This window comes from Gigantopelta aegis, chromosome 8, assembly GCF_016097555.1.
Source record: "Gigantopelta aegis isolate Gae_Host chromosome 8, Gae_host_genome, whole genome shotgun sequence".
Classification (NCBI taxonomy): Eukaryota; Metazoa; Mollusca; class Gastropoda; order Neomphalida; family Peltospiridae; genus Gigantopelta; species Gigantopelta aegis.
The window spans coordinates 44908277-44923551 of record NC_054706.1 but is presented as its reverse complement, the minus strand read 5'-3'; the positions used below and the strand labels follow the sequence as shown (position 1 = coordinate 44923551).

The 15275-nt window shown below is 33.7% G+C and overlaps 1 protein-coding gene across 1 annotated transcript in view; it reads left to right on the top strand.

Annotated features, from left to right (window-relative positions):
- The window catches only part of LOC121379679, a 179487-nt gene that overhangs the window by 28078 nt on the left and 136134 nt on the right, over window positions 1-15275 (top strand). Inside the window, exons 6-12 of the mRNA XM_041508328.1 lie at window positions 4060-4284; window positions 4912-5007; window positions 6566-6699; window positions 7549-7759; window positions 10099-10256; window positions 12837-13035; window positions 14527-14693. Coding sequence (XP_041364262.1) covers window positions 4060-4284; window positions 4912-5007; window positions 6566-6699; window positions 7549-7759; window positions 10099-10256; window positions 12837-13035; window positions 14527-14693 — 1190 coding nt within the window. The remainder of the gene's footprint in view (window positions 1-4059; window positions 4285-4911; window positions 5008-6565; window positions 6700-7548; window positions 7760-10098; window positions 10257-12836; window positions 13036-14526; window positions 14694-15275) is intronic.

Sequence of the window (15275 nt, the reverse complement as noted above, 5' to 3'; positions counted from 1 at the left end):
CGGAATTCCACTTTAAAAAAAAAATCTTTTATCGTAAAATAAATCCGTGAAAATGTTTTCATAAAAAAAGTCCATTTCCCTTTACTTTCAGGTTTTTTTTATTATTGCACTTCCACTAAACCATTTTCTTAATGGCTGTTTGCTTACCTGTAGACAGTTTGCCGCGATATAAGACTGATGACCAGTCAAAGAAATCGCTACGCTTTTGTATGATAGAACATTTTCAGCTTTTTTTTAAGAATACCAAATCACATGCCTGGTTGTGTTACAGACTTGTATTATTAAATCATTTAAACAAATTCATGATCAGACAGTTCTGGGACTAAATAATTGTAGTAAAATAAATTATTCTTTAGATAAGAATATTGAACATGAAACACACAAACACACACCTGAAAAATAATTATGCAGCACCTAAATTGTATTGCCTAAGTTAATATTGATAGTATTACAATTATGTTCTTCATGCATCATGCTGTTAGGCCTAATGCTGTTGTTCATCATATCAATGAAGCTGCACAAAATGCATATGCATCTTGCTTCCCCAAGACATGCCAAATCACATTTTGACACACCTACATGTATTGTACTGCTTTCATCTGTTTTTATCAGTTAACTTTTTTTTTTTTACACACAATTATTTTAATGGTCTGTTAAAAATGCTCGAAAAACCACTAGTGCCAGATTATTAGGATAATCAAGGAATGCCAGTCTGTCTTCTTGGGAAATTGGATGCCAAATATGAATAATATGAAGAAATAACCATACCATATTGTCAGTTAATAAAATATTGATTAACAGCTGATAGGCAACATTTAAAAAACTTCATGAGATTTGTTCTAAAGTAGACAACATACTGCAATGCCAGATTATCTTCTTGGGAAAATGGATGCCTAATATGAATAATATGAAGAAATAACCATACCATCATTGTCAGTTAATAAAATATTGATTAACAGCTGATAGGCAACATTCAGGTAAACTTCATAAGATTTGTTCTAGAGCAGACAACATACTGCAGAACTTAGACCTTGTCGTGATAAACATTGATGGGAGTGATCAATTGCTCCCCTAACTTAGGTTATGAGGAGCCATTTAAGATATTACGTTATTGATACCAAATAAATTCACATCTTAACGGGAGGTTAAAAATTAGTCTGTTGAACTAGTTTCAGGGAGTGATGGGGAGTGAGTGATAGCTCTTCTTAAATGTCTAGTTCTGGTACTGTTTATAATGAGTATGGTAGTCACTTTCCCTTTGTCGCCGGCCTATTCCTTAGAGCAAACAAGCAGTCAAATCCATAAAAACCTTAAGAAATTGCCTAGGAACTGCTGTGAACTGAGTTGTTAGGGGCCCCACGAAACAACCTTTGCTGACACTACAACATGTAGCATTATGCATGGTGCCAGTAATGACAGAAGTAGAATCTTGCAACATGGTGGAAGATCCAGACAAAAGACACGATCTTCTCCAAGTGTCTGATGACAGAGCTTGTCTCAAATCAAATACTTCTATTGTATATATATATATTTTTGGTATATACTTGTGTGTGCTGCTAAGAATATACTCGAAATCAATCCTTTTGATGGAGACTATCGATAAAGACATGGGGATGCTTTTCACATGACTGTCAATTCGATCTCATTTCAGTTCAGGGCAGAATAGACCAAGGTATTAACAGGATATCCTTGAAACAGTTATTATTTCTCACTTTTATAATATTCCGACTGCAACAAGATTCCATATTTTTGGATGCATGACAATGCTACATGTGCTATAATGCATAAATTGTTTATGACACATTGCCGTGATGACACTCATAGTCAGTACTAAACTCTGATATGAATCCCACTGAGGACATTTGGGACAATCTGAGAGGGAAAGCCACCAGTATTGAATCTTAACAGGGTTGATACACAGGGCTAGCTCTGGCACTCATCAAATTTCACCAATTGTAAATTTTAAAAGCAGTTGGCGAATTTTATTTTGATTTGGCGAAATAATTTCATGTAATAATTGATATTTTAAAGAAAATAACAGTTGATTTCTGCAATTTTTGAAGTTCAGTGCTCACCCAGAGCTAGCCCTGATACACTTGAATTACACCAATCATGGCAGAGTATATCTCAGTTTGTTGCACTGTCTCAACGAGCATGCAAAGGCACCTAATCTGAAGAGATACAGAACTTTAAACATTTAGTATTTACAGATTTGGCCCCTAATGACTAAAGCACATTTTAAATTACCAACATTTCTGTCTGATTTAGCAATCAAAAGCCATTGTGAAAAAATTAACAGGGAATCTTGAATAAATAGCAGAAGTAATGGAATCATGGTGTTTAATCAAGGGACTACTTTGATGGAGATCACTTGTATTTGTTCTAGAATTAGATTTAGTCCTGGAACGTTTTGATCAGATCTTGTATGTACTGTTTTTGGAAATGTGCAGTTAACACCAGAGCTGATAGAAATTAAACAAGGAAAAATTATATTGAATAGACATTTAATAATAAGTACATTTTTTACTACATGTATGTAAAATTTGAAATATAGCGATATATACATCATTAATTCAGTTAGGAATACAAGCAAGCTTTGAATTACATGTAGAGACACCCTGTGTGAGTTGTGTGCACACTATGTTTCTACACATTGTTTTCTCCAAGCACGTTTGTATGTGTATAATATATTTAAGAATATTTTACTTTATTTTTGGTAGAATATTTAATATACAACATAGCACAATAGGTAACTCATTTTGATGCACTTAGTCCTCTTACAATATAATATAATATTACAATGTAATCATATGAAACTGTCTGGCAGTTCAGAAAAAAACATATACATGTATATCTTTCTAATGACACCATTAGATTAATTAATTGGATGTCAATCATTTGGTAATTCTGACATGCATAACCCAGTTGGTTCAAATCTTATCTAAAATGAGTAAACATCCAGTTAACCTTGTTAATTTGTAATCAGTTGAAGTGTGCTGGATTGTCAAACGTCCTGATGATTTAATAGGATGTGTTTCTAACAGGTACATTGTATCTACAAAATCTGAGTATCATAAACATTTCTGGTGCATGCCAAATGGTCGCACAAAGCCACTTTCTCGAGCTTTTGTAGACATTAGTATGTCAAAAACCCCACTTTGTACAGAAGTTAATAGTCTAAGATAGAAACCAGCCAAAGTTACTGCCCAATATATTTAAGAGGACTATAGGTACCTTTTATATGTATGCATAATGCGTTTCATCTATATAATGGTAGGTAATCAAAATAACCAACATACAACACACATTATATCTATATGAATTATACATGTGCATACTTGTATATGAGATTGTAAGATCCATAAAAAATTAAATGTTTATTATCCATATACATGTATTGCTTTTTATTTAGAAAAGAAATATTAAAAAAAGAAGTTTTGCTGAATTGTATTTTAGTCATCTCTTCATCTAGATGTGATTTTTCTTGAAGTAACTTCAAACTATTTTGCAGTTACACAAATTTGACATTATAAAATAGGTACATACATGTACAATGTATTTATAGGGACCATCTATAAAAATGCAGTATACATGTGTACATGCATATAGTAAAAGACAAAAAGTTGTGAATAATGATAAAAATGAAATAGCTAGCCTATATATATATATATATATATATAACAAAATAAATAGCAAAAGTAAAAAAAGAAAAAAAAGAAGAGGACCCAAACGAGTAAAATGTGTTATTGATACTGCTATATAAACATATACACCTTCAGTTAATTTTTAAAAATAAAAATATTTTATTATTATACCTACAACAAATGTACATGTCCTATTTTGTGAAAGTATAAGAATAACCACACACATTTAAGGATGTAAAGCAAAAGCAGTAATTAAATCATAAATTGGTGTAATTTTGGCTGTTGCCAGCTCAAATAATTACATTCTTTATTATCAAAAATGAGCTTTAAAAATGTTTTAGTAGCATGTACCCAGGCACATATCCTATATATATATTTCATGAAGTAATATATTTTACTGTTTTGTTTGAAACAGGACAGAACCGCATTGATGCCCCTGCTGGCAATGAGCAGATAGCCTACTGGAGTAATGGAGACAAAACTGTTGTGTTTACGGGTTTCTGGAAGAACTTTCAGCCAGATATTCCTGGATCTGGGAAATGTGTCTACATTGAGAAAGTTGGCATGTCATACAAATGGTCGTTCGCACAGTGTGAGACCAAGATGAGTTACCTTTGCCAGAGGCCAGCTTGTCCAGAAGGTAATTATTCGATGTGTTTTATTTATTTACTTATTTATTTACTCTTTTACTTACTTACTTACTTACTTACTTACTTACTTATTTTTTTATGTTTGTTTCATTTTTCTTTTTAAAAACATTAATTAAGTTTTTATTTTTACACCAAAAACATTTTCCAAAGTAGATGATAAAAACTAATTATCTTTATTTAAATACAATAATATTTTTTAATTCTTAAAGACAATTCAGTCTATTTGAAAAGAAAAGTATATTACACCTCTATCGATTAACTGAAAAATTTGAATTGCCTGAAATGGTAGTGTGTGACATCTGAGGCACACCAGTATGGACAATATTGTTTGCTAGAAGATAGTCATACCAAAAGAAAGAGACATCAAGAAGCCAGCACCACTGAGAAAAGCATTGCTGGTCTGGTAAATTACATTTGTTTCTAAAAATTAGAATAAGTAAAATGAATGTCACGTTATTATTCCCAAATAAGAGTGAAATACATGCATTGTAAAATGATTATATTGTAGTTTTGGCGGCATATTTTAAATCTCAGTTTTAACTTTTTCCAGTCTGTATGTTTTGTTCATGTTGGGATGTCATACCATTCCTTCATTTTTTTTCCTTGCATATTTTCAGGCAGTTTTCACTGTTCCAATACTCGCTGCATTAATCCTCAGTTGACGTGTGATGGCGAGGATGACTGCGGAGACTCTTCAGATGAAACAAACTGTCGTAAGTTTGTTTTTTCTTTATTTAATTTGATTTCTTTAATAAAACCAGTTTTATGTTGTGGATTACAAACTGACATAAATAGGCTGCTTTAGAAAAGCAAGTGGCTAGTTGTACTGATGACAGTAAGGTGTATACATTTAAGTATGAGAATGAGATGGTGATGGCAGTGTCAGCAGTAACTGCCCAAAATCACAATCTTCTTCTTACCAATGAACACTGATTAACAGCTTTGCTTAAAGATATTTATTTCTTACAAACCCACTGGAAATAACTTTTGAGACTTGTGACTGGTTTCTCCATGGTGATGATCCAGTGACCAAAGCCATACCCTCCAATAAAATAAGGATGACTGAAATTGATTGTTCTGGATGCATATGTTAACTGCCACGCATGTGCAGTATATATAAGTTTTAGTTGGAAAAGATATTTAAATTTATTTTAAATCTTTTTTTTGAGGATATATAAGAAATAGAATACTACATTTGTGTCTGTTAGATACCACTTATCTTACAACTTGTTGTTTAAAAATATATCCAACTCACCTTTGCTTGTTAGATACGTTTTTTAAACAACCTGTTATAAGATAAATGGTATAATGTATCCAACATTATAAGTAATTCTGGATAATATCAATTTTTGTTGGCACATTTTTTACATTATTCATTTCAACACCGTATATTTTCTCTCATCCTCAGGTATATGGGACAAAACTATCCCATGAAAGAAAGCTATGTAAGAAATTTCTATCCCACATTGGATATCATGTGCTTGTGCTTAATATGACGTAGTTGGTAATATGACGTCATATATGCGAGATGGTGATGGGAGGTCCTCAAACAACAAACATTTTCTTATTAAAACCTTCATTAATAAGCTATCTTGTGTATTATAACACATGAAAGAAACACAGCAAATATGATAATGTAGTTTATTTATGATAAAATGGTCAAATGAAAAGGTCAACTTAATTTTTCATTCATCTTTGTCTGTTCGTGTAAAATAATAGTTTATTTACTGGATGGATGAGAGAAAAAGACTCCATTATATGCGGTCATGTGGAATAGAAAAAGTACACTCTCTGTGGTGAAAATTTAGTCCTTGGGACTCGGCAAACTTTGTCCCAGGTCGAAATTTCCACCACCTTGGGTGTACTTGTTCTATGCCACATGACAGCATATGATGGAGTTTTATAGTAATACAGTTTTGAGTCATAGTAAATGACCATAGCAAAACATAGATAATCTGCTGTGAATTATGAGTTTAAAAACTTGTTTGATGTTACACCACAAAAGGCTTGCTTGTTTAGCTTGATTATATAATATTTCTCTATTAAAAGTTGGTTCTCTTTTCACAGTTTTGTTGGAATGGAGAATTAAATCAATAAGAGATCAGTGGCATAGGATATCAGCTTTATCCCATTCAGAACAAATGGTGAACTCTGCTTGGCAAGCCTCACAAGGTTTCTCATTCTTACCTTCACCAGATAAAGGCAATATTTCCAGCACAGAATAGAATCTTAAAACAGTACCTTATTGATTTTATAATTATATTGTTTCAGCTTCAAAGTGTACAATGCTGATGAAACAAAGTGCTGGCAGGATTGTTTCTCAGAACCACCCTTCTGCTTACCCTGATGGGGCTAACTGTCTGTGGGTGATCGAGTTGCCATATGGATCCAATGTTGTTCTTGAGGTTGGTATAAACCTTCATTCTAAGACAGTTTTTAACTTTATTAACATCACATACATTTCCAGTCTTACATGTACAGTGCTTTAACATTAATTTTGACTCCATTAATTTATAGAGTTCCATTTTCATTAAAATATTGTCCCATACAGTTAGTTAGTGCAATTAGTTGCTTTCCTTAATTATTATAAATGATCTGGTGAACATTTTTTTTTATGAAACATTTTTAATTTACCTACCATATATGTATTTAAAGTTATACACCAGTTTAAAATTCTTAAAAATACTCTTTTAACACAATTAATGCTTGTTGAAATGAACCTATTTTATGGAAGTATTGGGTTTTGTTCTTGTTACATATTCATGCTTAAAACAGGGTTTATCACTGATTGTGCAAAAACAGAATTTAGCCAACATGAAATTTCTGTCCTTCTCAGCATAAATTCTCCCAGTTTCTGCTCTATTCACGGTCCGACCGGATCTAGCTAGTCGGTAAACCACTTGCCTGAGGTACTTGTACTTGGGTCAGTGAATTAAACCCACTCTGTGCACTCATTCTCTGATTGGGTTTTTCCCATTACAACCAGTGCCCAACAACTGGTATATCAAAGTCCATGGTATTAGCTGTCTTGTCTGTGAAAAATGGCATAAAATATCCTTTGTTGCTGATGGGAAAATGTAACAGGTTTCCTCTAAGACAGTGTGTTAAAATTATCAAATGTTTGACATCCAATACCCAATGATCCATGAATCAGTGTCATTAAGCCAAACAAATTTTAACCTTAGTTTATCTAGTCAGCTAAACACTGTTTGCCTTTATCAGTCTTATTGTCACAGTTCCACTTTCATTTTCAGTTTGATGCTTTCAACACAGAACAAGGAAATGACATAGTTGAAATTTTGGTGGGTGGTCGCACAGAATCTATGTCTCTTCTTGTCAAGAGACTCTCGGGCAATCTCGGTGGAAAGACCTTAAAATTCGTTAGCTCCAACAATTTTATGATCATCAAGTTTACATCGGATTCATCAGTTGGAGCCAGTGGATTCAATGCATCGTTTTATGAAAGTCAGTATCAAAACTTTAGCTCTGTTTTATCACTTTATGTGTAGCCATAAAGTGAAAGATATTCTGATGATTTCTATAATAATTGCATGAAGCCTAATATTGCTAAAACAGCCTTTTGAAGCATTTCACGAATCATGTTTTTTTTTGTTCTCGTGCTCCGTGTTTGATGATTGATGAAGAGTGAGCAAAACTGCCCACGTTTACAGGGCTAGCTCTGGGTGATCAGAAAATTTCGCCAAATCATCTATTTAAACTTTAAAAATGGCAAAAACCCAGGTATTGTCTAATAAAATAGCAATTACTACAAGTCATTTATTCGCCAAATTAAAATAAATTTTGCCAGTTGTTTTTATAATTCACAACTGCCGATCTCGGCGAGTGCCAGAGCTAGCCCTGCGTGTACCACCAAGATAGAAACAGCAGACGGGAGCGGTAAACGCTGCGTGTTCGCTGGTCATTTTATGACATGTGAAACACTAAAGTGGAAACGCTAAATGTGACTGAAAATGTTGTTAGATAATTTGGTTTGTGAATATTAGCTTCATTAAAAAACATATGGTCATAAAAGTATTACACCCCCCACCCCCCCCCCCCCCCATCCAGCCCCCAACAAATTCCTAAAACAATTTGTACTATATGCAGTGTTGTTGCTGGGTGAAAATGAAAGGAGGGCGGCCGTGCAGCGCTACACCCTTCAAAAAAAGAAGGTAGGAGGGGAAGGAAAGTTTGGTTATCGTTGTGTGTTAGTCGACATTTTGGAAAGACATACTCCTTATTTTGCAAAATGTTGATACGAAATACAAGCTGACTCATCTTTTAACTGAACCAGAGATGATGTTGGTCTGACATTCACAGGCTGATCCGGTTTTGCTGAACCCATCAAAGTTTTAATATTATTATTTTGATAAAGATTTCAAGATATATGAAAAACAATAAAGATGTTTGTAAAGTGATCCCCCTAATGTGAGATAAAAACAATTCTGTTCATTTTATTTCCATCTTCATCAGATAAATTGATCACTTTGATATCACCAGCTGATAAAAAGTTTCGTTTTTGTAAAGGCAGTGTCTGCATTATTTGGCACCCAAGATAATGATTTTAATGATAAACACTACATTACCACTTCCATTGTTTTTATAAGCGGTAATATTCCCCCCTCCAAATTGAAAAGTTTAGAATATTTGATAAAGAATTGCTGAATAAACAGAATGACAGAAATGACAGAAAGTAAAAATCATCAGTTACAACCAATTAAATCTGCAAATTAAATTGTGTCAAATTTGGCGCCAAATAATTGGTTTTTCAATATGAGATTGCCGAATTGATAAAAAATAAAATGTATTCAATGCTCAAACTTTTATTGTGTGTATCAAACGTACAAATGGATACAGGTATGGGACAAAATAGAGGCTTTTAAACATACTGTTAAATTACATTACGGTAACTGTCGTAAGCTACTTAAGTTTTTTCGTCAGTTGCTTTTTCATACACACAACGTGGCTTGTTTCCTTTGATGTCCATTGTGCAGGCTGAACAATTTTTTGTGTGGGAAAAAATGTGCATTTGGAAATAGCAGAGATAGGTGCCGTAAAATATAATAGGGTGCGGGAAAACAAAGAGGGGCGCAGAAAAATAAAGGAGGGCAGAAGAATGTGAAAGGAGGGCGGCAAAATTTAATAGTGGGGCGGGCCACCCCCCTTAAATGGAGCAGTGAGAACACTGATATGATTATTTTATGTTTAAAATGCTTAATAATTATTCTACTACAACTGGCATATAAGCCTTTTTTTTCCATTGGTTAATTGTTATGTTAAATCAGACTATTTATGTACGCTATCATGGGCAACCAGAATTTACCACGATGTCAAAATTCCAGGAATGCGTCCAACATGCTGACACTCATGTGTAGTGTTTTCATTCGTATTTTAATTATGTAAACGTTGATAAAAAAATTATAATTCATAAACAAAATGCTAACCTCAGATGGAAATGATATTACATGTATTTATTTATTTATTTCGTGCCATTGTAATTTTTAATGTTTAAATAGCAACACAGAACACCTCACTCACCCCATGTAAGGTCCAGTCATTGATCGATCACAGCTGTCAATTGATTTGGGATGTTTATTATAAAACAGGACTCTTAAGAGTTTTTTCAGTTAGATTGTGGTCTCCATTTTGCATTGGTGGTATTAGTTGTCAAACCATATAAAGTTTGTTTTATTTAACAACACCACAAGAGCATACAATTATACTGACAAACTCCAAATCACAAAATGTGAGCATGTTCCCAAATTCCAAATTTAAATATGAAATTATGTACTTTTTATTTGCAGGGAAGGCAAACTTTCCAGACTACAAAAGTCTAACTGCTACAGATGTTAAACAGGAAATGATGTCACCCTTGTACGACATGGGCTGGAATTATCTTGGCAACCAGGACTACACCTGGATTATTACAGCAAAGAAGAAAACAAAGATTATCACTCTGCAGGTAAGCTGACCAAAAAAATATGTATATGCAGAGCAATACTTTTCAAGCAAACAGACATTCAGTTTGTGTGCCTGTTATTTAATTAAGTTACAATTAAATGACTACAAGTTACCATTAATTTGTCAAAATAAAGGCAATTCCACACAATACTTTTTACTGGTATGAGTATAGTTGATCTCATAGCAACCGATCAAATCATAATGTTTGTCTTGTCACAGTCAGCTATTCTTATACAAGGCACTCATATCATATAGCATCACATTAAGAGTGGCTACCAGAAGTAAATACTTTTGAAGTTCTATAGAGAATTACTGGTTAACAACCTAGGATGTCAGCTAAGAATGGTAAACACTGTGAGGCTTACTGAGCCCTGATTTACCAGCCAGGTCAGATGAGATCATATTACAAAGATCTTGATTATCAGTTAGAACTGTAACCTTACTTTTCAGATAACAAGGGAAACAAAATACATGTGCATTTACTAGATCAGTAAGATAAGATGTGATAACAGTGTTTCTGTTATTTACTAGCCATGTCATATTACTAAGATACATGTATGGTTAACTTAAAAAATGTGTAACCTTATACACTCAGGTGAGTTGGTTCAACAAATAATTACCTGCATTCACTAGTCAGGTTACCATATTTAAGATCATATTACTAAGGACTTACTTTTGAGATACGGTAAACATTAGTTTATTTGTTTTAAATCCTAAATATTTTAGGACTTTTTATGTCTATTATAACACTGAATGTAAAGTTAAGGTGTCATATAGATTTAATACTTTTGCCTTTCATATATATACTCAAAGGCAAAACTTATTGTGACATGGATTATTTGGAGTAATAAATTTGTGAATGGATTTATGGATGTAAACCAGAGAAAATGTGCATGAAACAGCTTAAAGAAATGCAACCAAGCAGTTGTTGCAGTGATTGCATGCTTTGTGCAAGAAACATGGAATATTCGGGAGAAATGTTATCCAGTGTTCACCATAAAATGCCAGACAAATCATTGCTAATCTGTGCAGCCTTCAGAAGTCCAGAAGTCAGAAAAACATTAGTGAACTGTTTTATGCAATTTCGTCATGCCACACCTCAGTGAAAATGACAGATTGCGAGTCGTAGGGATGCTTGAATCTGGGACCTCGCAGTGTGACACTATATGGCACTTATGGCAACAATATCAACAAAACAACCAGGTCAGGGACTGTCCCCGTAGCAGCCAACCACCCGTGACAACCCCTTGCCAAGACACATGGATCAGAATCACGTATCTGCGAAGCAGGTTCCAGCCAGCAACCCTCACAGCCCATACCATCTCTTTCTCCAGCATTTAGTTGCCTCAATAAGACAACGGTGCCAGGCCTGTATCAATACTCAAGGTGGACACACTCGCTACTGACTGTGTGAACTTCGCTCTGGACCCCCTCTAGTGATGTGGTATGGTGCTATGAAATTGAATGCAACCACAGTCAACAGGGCTTATGGGGAACCTCCCCCAGAAAGAAAATGGGTTAAGTTTAGGGTTAGGGTTTAGAAAATCATACAGTAATGATGAGAGTAATTAATTTTGTCAAAAGGTTAACTTGGAAAAAAAAAATGTCCTAAAACTTTGGGATATGGTGCCATACCCTTTTCACTCTGGCAGAAATGTTGTTTTCGCTTCCTGTTTGTTGCACTTGTTTATTTTGCGCAAGAATATATACCGCGAGTGCAATAAATAGGAAGTGAAAACAACATATGTGAAGTTCTGTGTTTATTACATACCTTCTTTTATGCTTTACAAAAACTGTTTTTAATTTAACGTCATAACAACACTTTCTTAAATCTATGATTAATACTCCTTTCATGGATTTACTTAATGTTAAGAATCATACTGTGTGGCAGCCTTGTGTAATGTTTCAAATACGACGTGACATAATTTGTAAATCATACAATATATGACATCGGTAACAAAAAGGTGCTAACTCCAGTAAAGATAAAAAGGGAATTCCCCATTTAAAAGTTCTGGTCCAGATCACACATATGTGCGATACAAGATAAATTTATCATACAGTTTGAAAATGTCTTTATCACTATAGTAAAATTGAATAGGTATGTAATAAATCCCAGTATCAAGCTAATTAGTAAAGTATTGAGGTGTCATTAAACGATTGGCAATTCAATTAAGACAGTACTGATTTTTATTTTCACCTTGTAACTGGTTAATATATGGATATGCTGGGTTCTAAATGACGTTTTTAAGGAATATGATTATTTTTCTAGTTTTGATGTTGATTCACTTTGTCTTTGAGCAGTATGTTAAGGCATTTGACGAGAAAATGCTAACTCTCCAATAATTCAGACTTAATTACATTATATAGGAAATTTCATCCACCAAGGGTGTACGTTTTATACGTGACTGGTTGATTGATTATTTTTCTCTCATTACTTATAAAGTATACTAATAAATATAATATTGTACCTAAAGAGACACAGACACTGTTTTTATTTGACTGCTTTGTTTCATGGGTTTCTTATATGGACTGTTTCTATATTGCATGTAATATGACAGAAAATTCTTCCTGTATCTTTCAGGTTATGGAACTGGATTTGAAAGGCAATGACAACGTATTGGTTCGTGACGGCGACTCAGTTTCAGATTCACTTCTGGCAACATACAAAGGTAGCATGACAGATATGCCATATGTTTTCTCCACAAGCAACAAGATGTACATCATCATGCAGACTTTTAGTTACTGGACGGGAAAAGGATTCAAGTTCAGCTATTTCCAAGGTATTTTTCAATCTCCAACTGAAATGTTTGTTTTTAACACATTAATTTTATAAATACATGTACATGATATAAAGGAATTCTTCAGCAGTCATTTATCAAAAATTAAGAAAATAGGGAAAGAAAACACCCCTAAACTGTCAAGCCACATGTGAGTTTATTTTTATACACTTTATCTTTTATTAAGTATAATTATTTAAACATTTTTTTTATCACATTTCATTTTAATGTATGACATAATGATTCTTCAGTAAATAAACTTATAATTCTTATATAGTACATTTAAGTTGCATAATATTTCTATTTATAAAAGTGGTATAATATTTCTATTTATGAAAGTGGTATATTTCAATTTATAAAAGTGGTATAATATTTCTATTGATAAAAGTGGTATAATATTTCTATTGATAAAAGTGGTATAATATTTCTATTGATAAAAGTGGTATAATAGTTCTATTGATAAAAGTGGTATAATATTTCTATTGATAAAAGTGGTATAATATATTATTAAATGGGGGTATTTCATATTGGCCTTGTCCTCGGGCAGTTGTATCAGGCCTCCGGTGGCTATATTGGCAATGCCGAGGACTAATATAGCCACCGGAGGGCCAATACAACTAGGCCAGTGTGAAAAAACCACATTTAATGACATTTTTATTAATCAGCTTTTCATGGATGACTGAACATGTTATTTTTAATCCTTAACCAGTTTTAAAGTTATAAATATGAAAAAAAGAAAAACAGTAATAAAATTCAGAACAAAGTATCATTTATTAAATGAGACGCCCATTTGACATAAGCCGTCATTTTCCGTACCGGTACTTCTTAATTCTGCCTCACGCTCGTCGGAAACGTTGATATTGTCATTGTCAAAGTGGTTAACACATTCTGATAGAAGTTCGTATTGCAGAATATCATCCGCTAAAACATCCATCATTTCTTCTCCCGACCTGACATTTTTACTCGATATGCGGGGAGGAATTAATTGTTTTGTATTACTAGCTTCCATGGCCCTTGGTCAACACTGCTATCATCTGCTATTTATTAATTCAGAGGGTGCGACATTCGATTATATTAATAATTCAGTTCGGTAATATGTCCGATTGGGCTATATTTTATAACTCAATTTTAACACGGTAATTATTAACTTTATTTCATTGGCATTCATAATTTACAATGTCTTTGCATTGGGAATAAATCTAAATATTTTTGGTGCCAAGAATTGTTGAAATAATGTCAATAAACTTACCTTTACGGGGAAAACTTGCCTGGAAGCGGTGCAACGTTTCCCACGTTACCCAATAGAAAAAATTACCAGAAGTAAAAATCTCATATAGCCCATGGGCTATATGAGCTTTGTCGCTATGGCCCGCTATAACGACGCATATGATGCAGGCCGTTTGCAACGTATTGCCACTAGTTGATTAATAATTCTATTTATAAAAGTGGTATAATATTTCTGTTTATAAAAGTGGTATAATATTTCTATTTTAGGATGTTCTGCAAACCTTACAAAAGATTATGGACACATCTTCTCACCTGGGTATGGTGTGGCCAATTATGCAAATAACCAGGTCTGTGAGTGGACGGTGGATAATGAAGCAGACTTGACATTCATTGTAAAGGAATTTAACACCCAACAGGATACAGATTTTCTTAAGGTAGAAAACTCTATCAAATTGATATTTGTTGCAAAAGGACTACCTACAGTCCATGTCTTTTTACAAATAACTTTATAAAAATTATTCTGACAATTACATTTCATGCTATATGTATTAAATAAATGTTTATTATCAAAATAGAGAACATATGTTTTTGTTAAAAAACAAAACAAATTTTTTTGCACCAGTAATTTAAAAGGCAAATATATACTCTTCAAAAGAAGAAACGCAAAACCACATTGTCGTAACATTTGGAGAATTGATTTAATTATTGAATGGTGAGTCCGATAATTACCAAATGTTGCAGGATTGTTCACAATTCACTCTAGTCCATTGTGAGTAAGTGATAGGACACACCACCAAGGTCAAGGTCATCTGAAGTCAATACCGGGTGTGGCCTCTGCGTGTGTTGACAACTGCCTGGCACCGCCTGCCCATTGAAGCAACCAGAGTACGGATGACGTCCCGGGGGATGGTGGCCCATTCGGCCTGCAAGGTTGCTGCCAGCTCGGGCAGGGTCTGGGGCTGTGCTTGTCGCTGTCGGAGGCGTCGGTCCAACTCGTCCCATAGATGCTCAATTGG